At 44.1% G+C, this 20,980-nt stretch overlaps 1 protein-coding gene and 1 long non-coding RNA gene across 3 annotated transcripts in view; one reads left to right on the forward strand and one right to left on the reverse strand.

Annotated features, from left to right (window-relative positions):
• Positions 1-20,980, forward strand: part of MTOR (mechanistic target of rapamycin (serine/threonine kinase)) — a 160,412-nt gene that overhangs the window by 111,164 nt on the left and 28,268 nt on the right. For both annotated transcript variants that reach the window (XM_011996603.1, XM_011996602.1), the window contains exons 31-37: positions 5,364-5,464; positions 8,857-8,972; positions 10,478-10,555; positions 10,764-10,871; positions 14,913-15,038; positions 15,135-15,266; positions 20,077-20,192. In XM_011996603.1, coding sequence (XP_011851993.1) covers positions 5,364-5,464; positions 8,857-8,972; positions 10,478-10,555; positions 10,764-10,871; positions 14,913-15,038; positions 15,135-15,266; positions 20,077-20,192 — 777 coding nt within the window. The remainder of the gene's footprint in view (positions 1-5,363; positions 5,465-8,856; positions 8,973-10,477; positions 10,556-10,763; positions 10,872-14,912; positions 15,039-15,134; positions 15,267-20,076; positions 20,193-20,980) is intronic.
• LOC105551385 lies at positions 6,053-11,587 on the reverse strand. The gene is made up of 4 exons (XR_001007860.1): positions 11,524-11,587; positions 10,637-10,852; positions 10,244-10,370; positions 6,053-6,323 (listed from the first exon to the last, which is right to left on the reverse strand). It is a non-coding gene; the product is annotated as an uncharacterized LOC105551385 (long non-coding RNA).

Here is a 20,980-nt window from a genome sequence, read left to right on the forward strand (position 1 = left end):
CCCGGTCTGTATGGGGGATTTTTAATAGGCCTTTTTGTTCAGATTCTTCTCTGTGACCCCCTGTCTTCAGAAATAAGGATGTTCCTTTCCTCCAGGTATGGGGAAGGCACTTCTCACAGGAGGGCCTTATGACCTCCTTCAGGGGAGGGTCAAAATATTTTTCCTAGATGTTATGACCTGCTTCAGGGGATAAGGGCAGGGGGTAGTCAGAGTAATTTTTTTTTTTTTTTTTTTTTTGCTGCCATTTTCTTAAAATATTCGGTATGCCAAGGTACCATATTTCAGGGTAGTATATTCTGACCCCCATCACAAGAATGTACATTGACAGTAATGTGCTGTTTATACCATTTTGCACTCTGCTGTTTTCGCTTAAGTCTAGGCCACTGTTCCGTATTAGCATCTACAGAGCTACTGTAGATGCTCTGTAGATTTTTTTAATAGCTGTGTGATATTTTATCATATCAATAAATTGAGTCTATTTAATGTAGGCAAACTTTTATTTGTTTAGACATTTCTACCTTGGAAAGTTTAAGAATATTGGACAAAATCAAAGTAAGCCTTCTAAAAGAATGATCTTTCACTACATGTAGTCTTTCTGTACTACCTTAGCCTCCCTCGTAGCTGGGACTACAGGCACATACCACATAGTTGGCTAATTTTTTTTATTTTTTGTAGAGACAGGATCTCACAGTGCAGTCTAGGCTGGTTTTGAACTCCTGGGGTTCAAGCGATCCTCCCTCTTTGGCCTTCCAAAGTGCTAGGATTACAGGTATGAGCCACTGTGCGCAGCCTTTTTTTTTTTTTTTTTAAGAGGCAAGACTTTAATCTATCTCTCAGTGGAGTGCAGAGGTGTGATTATAGCTCACTATGGTCTTGAACTCCTGGACTCAAGCAATCCTCCCGCCTCAGCCTCCTGAGTAGAAGGAACTACAGAAATGCACCACCATGCCTGGCTAACTTTTTTAAATTATTAAAATTATTTTTTGTAGAGATAGAGTCTCACCATGTTGCAAAGGTTGGCCATTATTTCTTAATATAAAGTTATTACTACATCCCCAAGATAGAAGATGTTATAATGTTTTGCATGAAAATTTAATGTCAGTGAATTTAGCCTTAGGCATTGGATCATATATATAGAGAGAGAGATAATACTCTAAAATTATTTGAAAGTGGCTTGTCTGATTTAACCATCATTAAGAAGATTCAAAAGTGTTATTTATTTTTATAAATTAACATTAAAAGGCTGGGTGTGGTGGCTGACACCTGTAATCCCAAAACTTTGGGAGGCTAAGGCGGGCAGATTGCTTGAGCCCAGAAGTTTGACACTAGTCTGGGCAACAACAACGACAACAAAAACTCCATATTCATTTACCTCAATAAGTTGAGGAAGCATATCCTTTCAAATCTGCTTTATTCATTTATGTAACTAAAGTTGCTGCTGTTGTTGTTTTTAGTCCAACAAGTATCTAAAGCTGTATTGTCCAATATGGTAGCCTCTAGCCATATGTGGCTTTTTTTTTTCCTTTTTGAGATGGAGTCTCACTCTGTCACCCAGGCTGGAGTGCAGTGCTGTGATTTCAGCTCACTGCAACCTTCACCTCCCAGGGTCAAGTGATTTTCCTGCCCCAGTCTCCCGAGTAGCTGGGATTACAGGCGTGCACCACCACTCCCGGCTAATGTTTGTATTTTTAATAGAGATGGGGTTTTGCCATATTGTCCTGGCTGGTCTCAAACTCCCGATCTCAAGAAACCCGCCTGCCTTAGCCTGCCAAAGTTCTGGAATTACAGGCGTGAGCCACTGCATCCGGCCTTATGGCTATTTTTAAATTAAACAAAATGTGAAATTCAGTTCCTCAGTCATACCACATTTTAGGTGTTCAGTAGCCACATGTGGCCAGTGGCTGCTATATTGGACAGTGCACATAGATAACTTTTCCATCATCACAGAAAGCTCTACTGGACAACACTGATCTAAGGCAAAAGAAAAGTATGTTAATAAGAATTAGCCACATCATTTCAAAAACAGTTTTTCTACTTTCAGATCAGCTGTCATACAATCATATCTTGTTATGGGAAAGATAAAATGGGATGGAAGTGTTCTTAAAATTCAACTCTAATCAATTCCTAAAATACTTAAGTGTTTGACTGTTGCCATTGGATTTACATATAAATATCACAGCCTGGCATTCAAAGTCTTTCCTGTTGTGGCACGAGCCCGCTTGTTCAGCACATTTCTCAATGAACCCTTCTCTCATAATCTGAGCTCTGGCCAAATTATTCACTTTTCTCCAAATCCCACATTCATTTGTTCCGTTCTTTGAATTGCCCTCTTCTTCTGCTCCTTTTTGTACTTTTGAAATCCTCTGCACTGTTTCTTCCTTCTCGAAACCTCTCCTGGCCCCTTCCCCTTCCACTCCTCTCCTTTCACATTAAAGAGGACCACTTTTCCTAGCTGGGTTAGTAGGAACAGATTGGATGCATTGGAAGAGACTTGTGATGTGGTTTCCTGCAGTTCCTTTGTGTTATAGTTGAAGAAACTGAGGCTCACAGAAGTTGAGATGACCAAGCTGAGTGATACCGATCTCCTGATATTGCCGTTCTCAGTCCCAAATACCTCTGATCTCTTGGGTTCTTTCGAGTTTTATAATTATCTATAAAGCATAAGTGGCTAGTAATGCTGACCAAAGGCTTGAAGAATGTGGGAGACTAAAAGAAATTTTAAAATGAGATGAAAGAAGCAGAATATTTTTCCTGATCATATGCAGGTTTCTGATATGGTTTATTCAGTCAACTCTGTTTAGAGTGCAATTTCTAAATTTATTTTGTGCGTATATCCTGAACATGCCTGAGGCAGATGTTCGTCAGAGGTGGCATCCGGAATGATCTGGAGTTAACAGTGAGCAGAGACCCTTCCCGTTTTCCCCATGCTTGTCTGCCTCCAGGAGGCTGTGAGAGCTAGGCAATCCCCACCCCCCGCCCCGCCCAGCCCTATGGTACGGACAGCCACACCTGCAGCCAAAGTGAACTAAAGTGAACCCCCTCCTCACACTGTTCCCACAGAGCCTCTAGTCACTGAGAACAGATTCCTCGGGAGTGAGATCATAGGCCTTCAACCCTAAGAGGAGCCATGGAGCCATTCCAAATGAAAGAATACTTCCTAAGCTTTTTGTTCGTTTTAAATCTTCAGGGACCATGCTAATCTTCTCTATATCGTTCCAATTTTGTATCGTTCCAATTTTAGTATATGTGCTACACTTTCTGCGTTTTTCACCCCAACACTAGGTGAGAAAATCAAAGTCCCAGAGGGTGCACCTTTTACCTAGTCCTCCCTGTGTGTAGTAAAAGGTATCAGAAAACAACAACTATCCTAGTTGTTGCCCCATAAACAGTCTCGTGTTTTTTATTTAATTTGGTTTTGCCCCCCACCCAACCGCCTTTGAGAGGCAGGACTCAGTATATTCTGCATTATTTTTTGTAACAAATGTTTGTGGAAGAGCAGAGCTGTTGTCTGTGTACTGACCAGGTTCTGACAGCTGTTCCCACACAGCTACATGGTGAAGGCAGTGCGAGGTTCACTGCTAGGGCTTGCCTTTCCGAGTTGCTGTTCCTACGTTGCTCCCTGCTTTGTCTCTTGTAACAGTTTGTGGGATTTCAGCACTGAACTTGCTTCCTGCTCTAGATGAAAAAAAAAAATTACATCCTTGGTCCTGTGGCACAGAATCAGCTGATCCTAACAAAATAGTAGAGGAAGGCTGAGTTAGGAGGGACAGCTTGCATGGAGGATGCATTCGTCCAAGTTACTTGTGTTCACCAGCTGTAAATTTTGAATTATAGAATTAGAAGGACCATTTGGAGATCATGCAGCTTTCTCTCCTACCTCTAGTCAGGATCGTTATAAAAATATGCTGTGCAGATGAGCTGTGCCTCTGCTCTAAGCCAGTGGTTCTCAAACTGTGGCCCCTGGTCCAGCAACTTTGGCGTCACATAGAAACTTGTTACAAATGCACATTCTCAGCTCCTACCCCAACACTAATGAGTCAGAAACTCAGAGAGTGGAGCCCAGCCATCTGAAGGAGCCCTCTAGGGAATTCTGATACACTTTGTTTGAGAACTACTGCTCTAAGGGAACCCCTAGCAGGGCCCAGGAGTGAAGATTTTTAAGTCTCAGTGGCAGGAAACCAACACAGAGGTTTATCCTGCTCCCGTAATGGAGCTTCAGTAAGTGTATAGGGCATCATGGCCACCAGTTCTTCTTTTTGGTCTCAGCTCTGTATTGAGCCAGAGTGCTTGTGTCCCTGGTTCCCTTGATCATGTGCCAGAGAGACTTCAAAGTTAATATCCGCCGTACTGCAATGCTGGATAATGGCCCTGAGTACCTCTCCTGACATAGTCCACAGTCAGCTTCTTGGTGAGCCTAGATTCCTTCTGCAGGGATTGACTTCAACCTCTTTATCCCTGCCCTCCTCCACCACCTTAGAGAGCAGCTCATGTTCCATGAGGCTTCTGACCTGGGCCACTTAGAACTTGTGCCCTTCCTCGTGACTACACCTCCAGTGCAAAGTTAAATCCTGCAGCATGTCTTTCAGAAAGCAGGAAAAATTAAGGAGTCTCCTAGCTGCATCTTGAAACTCATATGAAATCTGGGGCTCAGATTTGCATAATAGCAGAGTTTATTTCTTTTTATTGAGAAGCGAAACATGAGAGGGAATTTCAACAGTCAATAGCAAGACCTTATTCTAGGGCTTCCGCATTCTCTTTGTTTGTTGGGGTGTCTTAAGCACCATTTATATCTCAATATCTCATAGTCCTCCTTCACGTTCAGTTAATTGTGCAAAATTCTGAGAATAAGCAGCATCTAGCTTTCTGTAGATGTGACCATTGTAGAGCCTTTCTTCTGTACAGATTGATTTCATCTGGGTTTCATTTCAGACTGAAACCATTTGTATAATACTTTTAGGAGCCAGTTCTCCCTATAGCTTTGAGCCCAAAATGAATGTCCAGATGCGTCTCTTCAGATTGCTTTCTCTGTAGGCCTGCCAAAGGGAAAGAGCCCAGAATTCTTTGGCATAGGAGAGAAGTTATTTAATATTTATGAAGGGAGCCAGATGTTCAGGACATTTCATATCACAGAGTTAGACATGGTTCCTATCCTTGATAAACTCACCCAGACAAATTATGAGCACCAGATCATAGAAACAACAAATAGCCCATTCATTATCTATTATGTGACCTGGTAGAATGTGCTTTTTTATTAAAGGTGTCCAGTTCCTGTGTAGTCCTCAACTAACCCAAGGGGCAGGAGAGGAAGATTGGTAGTTTAAGGAGATTTGGATTAATCTGACTGTATAATTCATTTCCTTCAGGGGTCAACTCCACCAGCAGTGCTGTGAAAAGTGGACCCTGGTTAATGATGAGACCCAAGCCAAGATGGCCCGGATGGCTGCTGCAGCTGCATGGGGTTTAGGTAAAGCTTCCCTCACAGGCACCCCATCAAGAATGGGGTGAGTGAGGCTAGGGGCTCGCATCAGAAGAGTAAGGCGCTGGCTCTAGGTGGAGATCCAGGTCTGTGGAAGTGTAAAAACGGTCTGTATCCACCTACTTCTGCACCTTCCATCTGTCCTTTCTACCTGATGATTTTTATGAACTTGTTGGACATGGGGAAAATTGGATCTTCGTTGGAAGGCCAAGGAAAAGAGTGCACAAAATCAAAATTGAGATTTGGTGGGTGAGAAATATACACTTAGCACACTCACACAGAATACTGATGCCAGATGCTTTTCCCCATACACCAAGCCATTGTCAGCAGACACCAGTGGGGTGTCAGGTAGTTTATTTCTGACACTGTCTACTTGGAAATAGCATCAGATCCCACAGGTTAAGGGCTCATCCCAAAATACTGCCCCACTTCAGATGCCAATCACAAGTTCCAGGTTGTGACTTGTGTTTCTCACTGACCAGCTGTAAATCAGGGTTAACATAACTCTCCTCCACAGGTGTGATAATTTGGTAGGACAGCGCACAGAACAAAAGGAAACACTTTTACTTACATGTACTGGTTTCCTATAAAGGGTATTATACAAGATACAGATGAACAGATACAATGAGGGAAGGTCTAGAAGGGTCTAGAGTGCAGAAGTTTATGTCCTGTGTGGTACTGGGGTTTACCATCACCCTCCCAGCACCTTCATCAACCTGGAAGCTCATTGTTCAAGAGTTTTTATTGCCTTTAATTTTCAACCTCTTCACCTTTCCTGGATGTCAGTGGACAGGGCTGAAAGTTCAAACCTGGTAATTACTTGGTCTTTCTGGTAACCAGCCCCATCCTGGAAGGGGAGAAGGAGGGAGAGACAATGTTAGGCAAAGTTTAAGTCACATGCTACTTAGCGAACCAATCTCTTTGGCAATAGGCTTGGATATTCTGCAAGGTTAGTGGGGTCCTACGCCCACACATTCAGCAGGGTATTAGGGTATGCATCTCTCTGTCTCCATTTACCTTTGCAGTTGAAAGCAGAAACAAGAGATGAGGAGACTGGGTGTGGTGACTCACACCTGTAATCCCAGCACTCCGTGAGGCTTGGGTGGAGGATCACTTGAGCCCAGGAGTTTGAGACCAGCCTGGGCAATATAGTGACACTCCATCTCTACCAATTTTATATGTGTGTGTATATATACACACACATACATATATACACATATATATGTATACATGTATACATATATATGTATGTGTATATATATATACACACACACAATTTTTTTTTTTGAGATGGCGTCTCTATCACCCAGGCTGGAGTGTAGTGACACAATCTTGGTTCACTGCAACCTCCCGGGTTCAAGCAATTCTCTGCCTCAGCCCTCCGAGTAGTTGGGATTCCAGGCACCACTACCACGCCCAGCTAAGTTTTGTATTTTTAGTAGAGACAGGGTTTCACCATGTTGGCCAGGCTGCTTGAACTCCTTATCTCGTGATCCATCCACCTCGGCCTCCCAAAGTGCTGGAATTACAGGCGTGAACCACTGCGGGTGGCCCTCATTTTTTTGTTTTAAAGAGAGATGAGGAGAACTCTCTTTAGGTTCCTGCATCCAGCTATGCCTAAAGTCGTCTCTATAGTTGACCTTCTCAATAAATAAATTTTTTCTTAAACTATTCTACCTTATCAGCATAATCAGTAGGGGCTCATGATGAATAATGAACACTTCTATCACTCAGGAAATGCAAAGGGTTTTTGATAGCTCTATACCAGGTACTAGGGACAAAGATCAAACATATTTCGTCTTATACCACAGTAGGATTTGGCTTTGGTTGCCTAAAGCAAGATAATGATTTATTTTCCTCTCTTATAAATGAAATCTAGAGGTAAGCATTTCCAGACTAGTATTTTGGCTCTATTATCATTAGCCTTTTTCCAGATTGCTGCTTTGCACGCTCAGCCTGTGCCTCCATTTTAAAGTTCACATGATCCAGCATGGTTGCTGGAGCTCCCCATGTCATGTTTTTATCCCAAGCAGGAGTAAAGGGAGAAGACAGTTGTCTATCTCCTTTTATTCATATTTCTTAACTTATAGTTTAGAACTTTCCCAATATATGTAACAGTGAAGATTATAGTATAATAAACCCCCATCTGCCCGTCACCTTTTCCAGCAATTACAAACATTTTCACCATTTATTGTCTCTGTTCTCCTCTTTGCTGCCCAATTCTTACCCACCTCACTCCTACTCCCAGAGTATTTTAAAACAAAGATTTCCTTTCAATCCCTGCAGACATGTCAATTTCTGACACTGGGCCCCAGCTAAGAGGATTATCAATATCTGTTCCAGAGATGGTCTTGATAAGAAGGGAAAGGATATGTAGAACGTCTCTGGTGAAAAGCTTCACCTGTGGAGCCCAGAGGAAAGTTACATAACCTTCTACCTCCATTCTCTTCTTCTGTCCCTCTTGAGTCACAGAGCTTATACCCTTTCCTTTCATGAGCTCTGGGCTAGATCCGGAACATTTTTCAAAAACAAATTGCTTCCTGAGGAGTCATCGTTAGCTATTTGCTTGTGCCCAGAGGCATAGAGAATGGATGAGCTGATGGTCTGGAGTGAGAGGCAGGAAAATGCCTTGTAAAATTGGCAGCCCTGCAGTTTGAAGCTAATGAAGCTGATATCTTTTCTGCAGATGGTCTTGGAAATCCTGGTATTTGATACATACTCACCCCACCAGGAGAAGTAAATACCTCTTCCCGGATGCAGCCATTTCCCCAGTCTAACATGACACAGAGACCACTGTGCTGTGACCTAGCCCGGCTTTTTGTTATAATGGAGTTGCTTACAATATTTATCTCCTCCCTCCTGAGGCAAAGATGTTGCCAGAATGAAATGGGCAAGCTATGTGTCTAATCCTGTCCCCTATCATCTGTGTAATGGCTATTTTCAATTGTTTAGAGGAAAATGTAATTTCCCAACATACCATTGAACTGTGAGCTGCCTCACTAGTAGGGAAGAAAGCAATTTTGTTTCACCTGGAGAAACCTGAGAGAGTTCTCTAGGATAATGAGGTGCTGCATTCAGCCCACTTGATGTGCAGACTTCACACTCATGCACTTCCCCCCTCATCTGTCAAGATGCTCCCTGGGCAGCCATGGAGTCCTGTGTTTAGGAGAGAGATGTGGCTTTTTTTTGTTGTTGTTAAGTCAACCTGCATAGTGTGTATAGGGGCTCTGCAGGATTTTGGTACATGAGGCTCAAGTGCATTTGTCTTGTCTGTATCCCAAGCTAAAGGAAAGTAACAATGGTAAGACCTATTTGAGATGCTGCCTTTAGCCCAACCAGCCAACCCCCTTGATGCTTTGTGTATGTGTGTGTGTGTATAGGTCAGTGGGACAGCATGGAAGAATACACCTGTATGATCCCTCGGGACACCCATGATGGGGCATTTTATAGAGCTGTGCTGGCACTGCATCAGGACCTCTTCTCCTTGGCACAACAGGTAAAAACCTGCATGCACCCAGATCTCTCAGCAAGGAAAAGATTGTAGTGCTTCTGAGCACACGGAGCTTCAGTAAATAGCTATTATACTTCAGGTCTGATGTTTACTTGACTTTGTGAGTGCATTTGAATGGTTTTGATGCATTGCACTCAGAAGACTGCCAGCAGGTCTGCTGGGGCTACTTTTTGTTCTGAGGGGGACAAATGTGTTCTGGAAGCTGCTGTCTCAGTTGCTTTTGGAGTTAGCTTGTTGGGTCATCGTTACATCCCTTGCTGTAGAGAGAAGCTGTATTTCACCAAAAGATAGGAGTCAGAGAGCCAGCAGTCTCACTGTGCGGCAGAAATCAGTCACAAGGGTCTTCTGGCCATGCAGGCATGTCACACATTGATTACCTTCCAAGGAAGCTAGTACTTATTTGCAAATAGTGTGCTGACTTGCAGAATGAAATAATGAAGTAATCCCATGCACCCTGTCAGACACGAGACTAAATGAGGTGCCCTGGTAAATGATCTGAGCACTTAAGGCATTGGGACACTATAATTAACCTTAAACATTCAAAAACGGGAAAAGCTCTGCATGAGGGATTTTTAATTGATGGCACAGAGGAAACTCAAACTGCAGTGCTGTGGCATCCTCCAGGCTCTCATCTGTGTGATGAGAACCAAGATCTTGGTTGTCTCTGTCAGAGACACAAGAGCTCCCGTTCACATGCACAGGATTGGGCCTCTCTGCCAATTTCAGAGGCACTCCCTAATAAGGACAGAGGGTGCTTGGAAGCCAGAGCTGCCACCTGGGGCCATTGAAGTGTGTGCAGAATCTGTTTTCATAAACATGCCCAGCAAGGAAAAGTTAAAAGAGGGTAGATCCCCAGGTTGGGCACAGTGGCTCACACCTGTAATCCCAGCACTTTGGTAGGCCAAGGTGGATGAATCACTTGAGACCAGGAATTCGAGACCAGCCTGCCCAACATGGCGAAACCCTATCTCTACTAAAAATACAAAAATTAGCTGGGCATGGTGGCGGGCACCTGTAGTCCCAGCATCCCAGCTACTTGGGAGGCTGAGGCAGGAGAATCGCTTGAACCTGGGAGGTGGAGACTACAGTGAGCCAAGATCACGCCACCGCACTGCAGTCTGGGTGACAGAGTGAGACTGTGTCTCAGAAAAAAAAAGGTAGATCCCCAATTATGTCCTCTTGAGATGCAAGAACCCATGATTCAGTTTTACAGCCCTCATTCCCATGCCCTTGCCACCTAAGATTGTGTATGTTACCTTAGATAGATGTTAAAGTTTTGGATGCCATGCATTTCTGTCTTTGATGAGAAATTGGATAATACCTCCTCTCAAGCCATTCACTTCTGGGAAAATGCCTTTCTTCAGCAAATTTCTCTCTTCGTCCCTGGAATTTAAGTGAGACAGATAACCTCTGTAGCTAGTTGGGGTGCCCTAAAATAACCCTAAGCTCCCAAGTCCAGAGCTCAGTCCCAAGGGTTGTTTCTCTTCTAGTGCATTGACAAGGCCAGGGACCTGCTGGATGCTGAATTAACTGCGATGGCAGGAGAGAGTTACAGTCGGGCATATGGGGTAAGTGTCAACTATTCTGCACATTGTCATTTTTGAGGCTTATTTCCATACTTTTTTCAGAATGGGCTATTGAGAACTCACAGGCTGCTGGAAACATGCCTGTTTTCTCTGATCAGCAGATACCCTGACACCAGAAGGAATGATTTAAATCCTGTCTTTTGGATTGTTTGTGCAGTAATTAGTTTGGAATGTGATTTGCTTCCATCAGGCCATGGTTTCTTGCCACATGCTGTCCGAGCTGGAGGAGGTTATCCAGTACAAACTTGTCCCCGAGCGACGAGAGATCATCCGCCAGATCTGGTGGGAGAGACTGCAGGTGAGCTTGGTAGAAAGCCCCAGTTCACCCGCCTACCCCTGCCCCTTCCAGGACCTGGGAGAGTGCCCCCCTCCACTCCCTCTCTTACTCAACTTACTTTTCCTGCCTCCTCCACCAGTGTGTTGCTTGGCTTGCATACAAAGCAGAATACTCAAATGCTCCTCATCTAAGCTTAAGCTGTGAGAGAATGGCCAATTTTCCCGTCTCTTCTTACTCTCTCCTCTAGGAATTAAAAAAAATGTTTTTTAATAAATGACACCTGTGACCAGTCAGGAATCATAATCTCAAAATCATTGGTTCTCAACTTTAGCGGCACAGTAGAATCACCTGGAAAGCTTTTTAAAGTCCTGATGCCCAGGCTATTCCCCAGGCCAATTAAATTTCTGGGGAGAGACTCAGGATCAGTATCTTTTCAGGTTCCCCCAGATGATTCCACAAGCCAAAGCTAAGAACCACTGTTCTAACTATACTTGCAGGCCACCCGCACTAGCTTTTCAAATGGGGTTGCCTTAGGTTCTCATTGGCCAGCTCCTCCTGTTGATAGTTACTTAGGTCAGAGTCATCCTGTCGCCTGCATTGAGACTTTTTTCCACTGCAGTTTCCCCTTGTAGAGAAGCTTTCCCAAGTCCTCCATCAGTATTTTCATTATCACATTCTGATCATTTTAACATGAGGAACTGTCACTCCAGTTCTGGGAGTCAGGAGTCTTAAGTGTTCTCCCATTCCTTGAGTGGGTAGGATAGGAAGTTCATCAGCAAAAGAAAAAAAGAGAGAAAGCCTTTACCACTCCAGAAACCATTTGTCTCCCTGCCTATCATAATCCATCCCCCCAATTATAAGCCATTTCCTCTCAACTAGATCCCCACCTAATTCCAAATTCTCGCTTCAGACCAGTCGAAGTTTGTGCTTCAGGCGTCTCAGTAGGCTGTGACAAAACCCTGTCACTCCAAACTGCATTCCTGCCTAGGAAGTTCAGGGCACATTCCCCTGGAAAGGAGAGAGCAATGGGCACGGGAACATCTATGAATACAGTCATTTATGGCTCTGAAATGAGCACATGCAGTTCTTTTACATGTTTTATTAGTAATTATGAAATGCCCAGTGAATGTTTTGATGGAAAATTGTCTCCTGGGCACCAGAAAGAATTCCACAAATAAGCATTTCCCACTTAATTTGTACACACCCCAGTTCTTTGAAATGCCTATAATAAAGAGTTTCTACAGCAGAGATCTGATGAACCTTCTGACAGTCTGACAAGTGGGACTTGATCCAAATGTAGACTTGGAGGGGAGGGGATGCATGGAATGAGTCCTGGGAAGAGAGATGCCTGTCTGACTTTACTGGGTCCAGGACACTGTTACCACCTTAAGCCTTCGTGACTTTCCTATCTTGAGGCAGCAAGATGCTTTTTGGCTTACGGGAGGCCAAATTATTTCAGCATCTGGGAGGACCTAACTATTGGTGAGAAGTAACAAAAAACAATCACTCAATGTACTTTTTTCTGTTATTTTAACTTTCTAAATCATTGTTGTCACACTTCATGGGATGGAAAATTGTAGTCCAAGGCCTGAAAATAAAGCATTACATTTATAGTGGAAATTTGGCTCTTGTGGATGGCTTGCTGTCAAATGAACTGCTGGGGCTAGAAAACTGCCATTTTGTGGTCAAATCATTTAAATTAAAATCCCCAACCAGTATTATAGTAGTGGAAAAATACATGTTTGTTACTTTTCTTTGGAGTTGCACAATGCTTTTGGTTCCTAAGACCCTCCCATAGGGCAGTTAGAGAGGTCAGCATTACTGGCACTGAGTCTCTTCTTGCCTTGGGTTCTCCAGTCAGGCTCAGACTGCATCTTATCATGGCTAAAAGCCTGAGATCATTGTTGCTAGACTTTTAAGTTTATGTCCGTGGAGTTCAGCTCCATGGGTTCATGGAATTTACCATGAAACAGTAGATCTCAGGAACTCCCCTTCTGAGTCTGACTTCTTATCAACAAGGGTGAAAAAGGAGTTCACTTGGCTAGGCATGGTGGCTTATGCCTGTAATCCGAGCTCTTTGGGAGGCTGAGGCAGGCGGATCGCTTGAGGTCAGGAGTTCAAGACCAGGCTGGCCAACATGGCAAAACCCTGTATCTACTAAAAATACAAAAATCAGCCAGGCGTGGTGGCATGCACTTGTAGTTCCAGCTACTCAGGAGGCTGAGGCAGGAGAATCGCTTGAACCCGGGAGGCAGAGGTTGCAGTGAGCCGAGATCGCACCACTGCACCCCAGCCTGGGCAACAAGAGCAATCCCACATATAATCCCAGCACATTGGGAGGTTGAGGCGGGCAGATAGCTTAAGCCCAGGAGTTGGAAACCAGCCTTGGCAACATGGCAAAACTCCGTCTCTTCAAAAAATACAAAAATTAGCCAGATGTGGTGTGCACCCATAGTCCCAGCTACTCAGGAGGTTGAGGCGGGAGGATCGCTTGAACCTGGGAGGTTGAGGCTGCAGTGAGCCGTGATTGCACCAGTGTACTCCAGCCTGAGTGACAGAGTGAGACCCTGTCAAAAAAAAGAAAGAAGAATAATTTCTAAGTGTAACTGAATGAAGCATTTCCCCTTCTGTGTATACTTTTTTATCTCAGACAAGTAGAAATGAAGAAGAAAGAATCTAAGATGCCAACATACAGGGTATCTCAACAGTCTTTTGTTTTTTCAGAAGTCTTAATGAAGGTTGAGGCTTTAATAACTTCAGAAATATAAATGCCACCAACTTAAAAACAATGTCACTTGAAAGTTATTTAAACTTATTTACATTTAATTCATCTTTGAACTTTGGATGATACATTTTAAATTTAATTTCTTTGTCAGTGATAGTCATCTTCAACCAGAAAGACTGAAACAAAATTTTAAAGTTAAAGATGTATTATGTATTATATTCACCATTCACAAAATAAATTGAAATCAATCATTTAATTTATTTAATCCTCGCCATATCCCTATGAAACTGGTACTGTTTTTATTCCACTCTACAGATCTGTCAGAGGTTAAGTGATTTGCCCAAAGTCACATAGGTAGCAAGTGGCAGAGGCAGGATTCAAGCTCCAAACCCATGCTATACCATCTCTCAAACTGCTGAGAAGTCCCTAAGGGCAGGGGTCCCCATACCCAGGGCCGGGGACCGGTGGGTAGCCTGTTAGGAACCGGGAGGCACAGCAGGAGGTGAGGGATGGGCAAGCTCTACCTCCTGTCAGATCAGCAGCCACATTAGATTCCCATGGGTGCATGAACCCTATTATGAACTGTGCATGCAAGGGATCTAGGTTGCACGCTCCTTATGAGAATCTAATGCCTGATGATCTGAGGTAGAATAGTCATCCGAAAACCATTCCCTCGCCCCTGCCCAATATATGGAATAATTGTCTTCCACAAAACTAGTCCCTGGTGCCAAAAAGGTTGGGGACCACTGCCTAAGGGTATTTCAGTCACAGTGCCCTTAACCTGAGAAAGCTTAGATTCTATCAGCAAATCTCCTTTGTGTTTCACAGTGGATTTGACTGTGACTTGCAGGGAAGTTAAAATGTATCAGAAGGCCAGGCACGGTGGCTCATGCCTGTAATCCCAGAACTTTGGGAGCTGAAGCAGGCAGATCACTTAAGGTCAGGAGTTCGAGACCAGCCTTGCCATCATGGTGAAACACCATTTCTATTAAAAATACAAGAAAAGGCTGGGCACGGTGGCTCACGCCTGTAATCCCAACACTTTGGGAGGCTGAGACGGTTGGATCACAAGGTGAGGAGTTCAAGACCAGCCTGGCCAAGGTACTGAAACCCCGTCTCTACTAAAAATTAAAAAAATTAGCCAGGCATGATGGTGCATGCCTGTAATCCCAGCAACTCGGGAGGCTGAGGCAGGAGAATTGCTTGAACCCGGGAGGTAGAGGTTTCAGTGGGCCAAGATTGTACCACTGCACTCCAGCCTGGGTGACAGAGCAAGACTCTGCCTCAAAAACAATGTGTCAGAAGACATATCTGATCTTCACTTTTGAATGTTCTAGGGCTGCCAGCGTATCGTAGAGGACTGGCAGAAAATCCTTATGGTGCGGTCCCTTGTGGTCAGCCCTCATGAAGACATGAGAACCTGGCTCAAGTACGCAAGCCTGTGTGGCAAGAGTGGCAGACTGGTGAGTGACACCCACCCACCCACATGGGCAGGTAGGGCCCCAGGGTGTCCCTGGGCTGTCCAGTTCTGTCTGTAACCCAGTCTCTCTTATTTTAAGGCTCTTGCTCATAAAACCTTAGTGTTGCTCCTGGGAGTTGATCCGTCTCGGCAACTTGACCATCCCCTGCCGACAGTTCACCCTCAGGTGACCTATGCCTACATGAAAAACATGTGGAAGAGCGCCCGCAAGGTCTGTATCCCAGTGCATCCAGAACAGACCACCTTCTCCAGAATGCCCGCCTGATCTGCTTCTCTCTGCCCCTTTAAGGCCAGAAAAGAAACAGTGTTTAAACCACCTACTCACAATGTCAGGGAGTTTCTTCCTGTTATGAAGCTATTTGGCCTGATTTCATAAAGTGAATCATAGTTGAGGAGATACATGTATACCATTGATCAAACCAATGAATGTGATCACAGTTATATGTATTTGTATCTAGAAAGTGCTGGGACATAGAAAAGGCACACTTTCTACCCCTAAGAGAAGATGGGCTGTTTGGTACAAAAAAGAGCAGATTTGTGAATACACAGACTAGAACTTTCACAAGACCAATTTGGGTTTTTCAGACTTCTGGTCTCCTCTCCTGTCATCAGTTTGGATTCAAAAGGAATAACATGCAGGGTGTAATGCTGAAACCAGGAGGGAAAGTTATCTTGAAGCCAATGTAGAATTCCTCTGACTTTATTTACAGACAAGCCCTTGGGAAATAGATGTGGCTCCTGGTTTGGGGGTTTTTTTCTTTAAGCAATCTTCCTGGATGATGGTGAGGACTAATAACCAGTAGGCCCTGGAGGCAAAGTCAGCACCTGCTTTGGCTTCCCCTTCCTCCTTCTTACGAAAAGGAAGAGGGAGTCCCAACTAGCCTTCTCTCCCCATTGTGACCCCCACAGTGAGGTACCTGAGATGAGAGAGGAATAAAACCCACTGGGAGCCTCTGCTGTGGGGAGATCTCATAAAATAGAAGTTGTGTTTCTGTGGAAGGCACACTTAGGAGATCTGGGGACTGGGTCTAGAAATTGACTAATTTTATATATGACTGACTCAGGGTGGCTGTGAATGCCACCCAGAGTGGGATCAGCTAGCCTGTACCCAGGCACCTGGTCTTTGGGATTTACTGCAGTACCAATGACCTAAGTTTCCTTCTTCAAATGTGCAGCTTGGATATTTTGTTTGTTTTTGTTGTTTTGTTTTATTTTTCAGTCTCTGTGAGCCTCCCAGGCCAGAGCATTTCTGATTCAAAGCCTGACCTCCTCCAGGCAAATGAGAAAAACAGAAGGTGCTGAATCTGAGTATAGTCTGGTTTCCCTCCTATGTATAGTCTCCAAGTCTTTGACTGTCTTGCCCAAGGCAGGCCGAAGAAGTCTTTTGGGTAATATCTCAAGCAAGGAGTGGCTTCTTTCAACATAAGACCCCAGCCCAACTTCTCCATAGAATAGTCTTTCTTAGTAGCCCAAATTCTGGTGGAATTAAAAATTAGGAACCTATTTAAAGTAAAGTGCTGGGATTTCAAGCCCAGAACTAGAGATGTCATATCTTCATAGTTAAGGAGCTACCCAAAGAAAACTGACTACTTAATAATTGTGCTGCTGATCAAGACACTCACTGAGCCTTACTTTCCTCCACTGTTAACAAGAATCATGCTCTGCCTTGCCTGAGGCAAGGAAAGTATTTATGGGAAAAGCAGACCCTGTTATCCTGGAAGGCATCAGGCTGTGGGTATATGTATCATGTTTTCCTAGACGAGACACTTCACAGAGTCCAGAGACAGGCTGGTCTTCTGTAAAATTTCACTGAGCCAAGGCCGTTGTTCTTGCCCACAAACCCACCCATGCAATCTAGAACCAGAATATTGTGCCTAACTAAAATCCTGCGGGCCTATGAGAAGCCCCTTCTTCCAAGTGACAGGTCCTTCATTTATAAGAGGGAAAGAATCACTTTTCCCTTTTTTCATTTCCTGGGGATGGAGAAAACAAATTTTAAATAGAAAATTTCCAATTCCTTGAAAATAAGTTGCCTTGTACTATACAGTAGAAAGATATTGGATTCTCTTATGCTGGATAAATGAAATATTGAGCTTCAAATCCAAACTTAATACCCAGCCTCCCCAGCTTTGGCAGTTTATATTTTGTTCAGCTCCGTATTAAGTCCACCAAAGAGTTTAAACCCAGTGTCTGGATTGTTAATGCAGGTAGCTTATGAGCTCTGAAAAGCACCTAGTGTCAGAGTTCCTGGTTTAGCTCCTACCTGCGTGACGTACGCAATGATCACACTGAGTTATCACCTTTTTAGTGATGGATTTTTTTTACTACTGCCTCCCAATTCTTTTTTTTATATACATATAATCAGATTTAAGCCAGGTGTGGTGGCTCACGCCTATAATCCCAGCACTTTGGGAGGCCGAGGCAGGCGAATCACTTGAGGTCAGGAGTTCGAGACCAGCCTGGGCAACATGGTGAAGCACCGTCTCTACTAAAAATGCAAAAATCAGCCGAGTGTGGTGGTGCATACCTGTACTCCCAGCTACTTGGGAAGTTGAGGCGGGAGAATCGCTTGAACCTGGGAGGCAGATTGCAGTGAGCCAAGATCACGCCACTGCACTCCATCCTAGGTGATAAGAGCGAAACTCTGTCTCAAAAAAACAAAACAAAAAATCAGATTTAAGATGGGTCAATGTAGTTCTCCTAGAAAAAAAAACTAAAGAGTGGTTCATACCTGTAATCCCAGCACTTTGGGAGGCCATGGTGGGAGGATTGCTTGAGCCCAGGAATTTGAGACCAACCTGGGCAACATAGCAAGACCTCATCTCTACTAAAAATTGAAATTAAAATTAACTGGATGTGGTGGTGTATGCCTGTAGTTTCAGCTACTGGGAGGCTGAGGTAGGAGGATCACTTGAGGAAAAGTGTTCAAGTCTGCAGTGAGCTATCATTGTACCACTGTATTCCAACCTGGGTAACACAGTGAGAGACCCTGTCTCTAAAGAAATAAACAATTAAATTTAAAAAATTAAAATTAAAGGAAAATTTATCACTTCCCAAGTGTGGGATACTAATGTAGTTCATTTTTAAAAGCTGGTGGTGAGTAATGGATCTCTGTGAAGACAGACGTCTGAGGGAGACAGGTGTTAAGTGTTGGAACATCTGTGTGCCTGCCCTGTCCTCATGCAATGGATTAACTGCTTGATCAATTGTTTGTCATGTCATTCTGGCTCTGGGTTAACCCAATCTCTTCATGCCAATTAATTCCTTATATTGAAAAGCATCTGAGGATCGTCCTGGTCCCCAAGCTAGGGAGTTTCATTTTCTTCAAGACCATCATCACTGACATGTTTTTTTGTGGTGTGTGTGTGTTTTGAGACAGAGTTTTGCTCTTGTCACCCAAGCTGGAGTGCAGTGGTGTGATCTCGGCTCACTGCAACCTCTGCCTCTGGGTTCAAGCAATTCTCCTGCCTCAGCCTCCTGAGTAGCTGGGATTACAGGCAGCCACCACCACACCCAGCTAATTTTTGTATTTTTAGTAGAGACGGGGTTTCACCATATTGGCCAGGCTGGTCTCGAACTCCTGACCTCAGGTGATCCACCCACTTTGGCCTCCCAAAGTGCTGAGATAACAGGCGTGAGCCACCACGCCAGCCTTTTTTTTTTTTTTTTTTTGAGACAGTCTCACTCTGTTGCCCAGGTTGGAATGCAGTGGCACGATCTTGACTCACTGCAACCTCTGCCTCCTGGGTTCAAGTAGTTCTCCTGCCTCAGCCTCCCAAATGGCTGGGATTACAGGTGCACCCCACCACACCTGGCTAATTTTTGTATTTTTAGTAGAGACAGGTTTTGACATGTTGGCGAGGCTGGTCTGAAACTCCTGACCTCAGGTGATCCGCCAGCCTCAGCCTCCCAAAGTGCTGAGCCACTGCACCTGGCTAACATGTTTTTATTTAAAACAAACAAAAGTACCTCTTATTTGATTTACCATAAGGATAACTATTATTTATCTGAAGTCTTGATTTTTTCTTTCTTCTGCAGCACAGAACACATTGTCTCTTTTTCACATTCTCTCATATAATGTTTCCTTTCCCTGTGTTTAACACATTTAGATTTTGCCGTTTTTCCATTTGAGCTTTTGATGTTTGTACATTCTATCTCCATCCTTGAAGCCCTTTATTATTATTTTTGTTTCTATTTGTGGGTTTTTTCCCCCTCTAGAAAAAACAAAAGATTTGTTTTTCCCTTTAAAAGTGATATGGACCCCACTTATCAAGATGCTGGTTCGACTGGATGTGGCGGGCTTGTACAGTAGTCCCAGATCTGTCATTCTATCTCTGCTCTTCCTCAGTTCAGCTGTCTGTTCCTGACTCACATGTCCTCTGCTCACGTTGTATACAAGCCCGTAGTGTAAATAGATATAGCTGCTTTAGGGTGCTCTGGAGATTTTGCCCTAAGTCACCCTGTTCAACCAGATGTCTGCTGAGCTGTTATCTTCTCCCTGTTCCATGTGAATGCATGAGGGTCTTCACCCCAAATCTGTGTTCTTATTTGGGTGCTATATGATTTTTAAATCTATAGTTTTTGCTCTGCTGGACTGTCCAAGGTACCCTGGTGTTGTAAACAAATACCAAAGTTTTATTAGCTTGAAACAATTCCCAAAAGCCTAATATCCCCCAGGGTAACATATTGATAGTGAAGTAAGCAGTTGTTTCAAATTACTTCATAGGAATTTTTATTTGGGGTAGCCAGGCATGAAACTGCCAAGGCTTATAAAACTGGTAATTATAGTTGGCAGAGGAGAGCCAAGACTTGAGTTGAATAAGTCATGAATATTTTTGAAAAGCCCAGCCTCTCCCAGCATCACGCCCTGGTCCTCTGTCCTATGGGGTCGTCATCCTGTGCTTTAGGGTATTCTCTTTGGAGAGGGGTTGACTCATATGCCTATCAGATGAACGGTAGCTCCCTTCCTCTGAAGTTGGGCCACATACCAAGTGGCTCTCTGTGCCTTTGTCCTGTTACAGATCGATGCCTTCCAGCACATGCAGCATTTTGTCCAGACCATGCAGCAACAGGCCCAGCATGCCATCGCTACTGAGGACCAGCAGCATAAGCAGGAACTGCACAAGCTCATGGCCCGGTGAGGTCCCTACTGACCTGGGGCAAGTCATATTCCAGCCCTGTCATCCCAGCAGCTTCTGCAGCAAGGAGGAGTTCAAGGCTTCTTGGGTGGCTGATTGCTGACATCTCTTTCCTTTTCCAGTAGGGATCCCAGGCAACCACCAAATCATGCTGCTCCAAAGTCTCTGCCACTTGCTTTCCTAGGTTCAGCAGCCCAAGAACACCCATGTGCTGTTCTCTTGGCATCTGACTTTAGAGTTAGAGTCCTTGTTTTCAAATGTCAGATATGGTGCCTTTCTTTTTTGAGATGGTCTTGCTCTGTCACACAGGCTAGAGTATGGCCTTAAGCAATCCTCCTACATCAATTTCCCAAGTAGCTACAGGCACGTGCCGCCACACTGGCTAGTTTTTTGTAGAAATGAGGTCTCTGCAAACAACAGGCCTGCGTTTCCCCCTACAAGTTTAATGTTGCCCAGGCTGGTCTCAAACTCCTGGACACCAGCCAGCCTCCCTCCATGGCCTCCCAGAGTGCTGGGATTATAAGTGTGAGCCACTGTGCCACCCTATGCTGCAGATTTGATATTTGACTTCAGAGAAGTGACTTAACCTCTCTGTGCCTCAGTTATCAATATAAAAGGGACAATAACAGTTTCTGTTTCCTAGGGTGGTGTAAAGTAGTGTGAGGATTAATGCAAACAGTACAATGTCAAGCATTTCGAGCAGCACTTGGAATATAGTAGCAGTCAATAAATGTGGGCTGGCCGGGCGCGGTGGCTCAAGCCTGTAATCCCAGCACTTTGGGAGGCC

Source organism: Mandrillus leucophaeus, unplaced genomic scaffold, assembly GCF_000951045.1.
Source record: "Mandrillus leucophaeus isolate KB7577 unplaced genomic scaffold, Mleu.le_1.0 Scaffold52, whole genome shotgun sequence".
Classification (NCBI taxonomy): Eukaryota; Metazoa; Chordata; class Mammalia; order Primates; family Cercopithecidae; genus Mandrillus; species Mandrillus leucophaeus.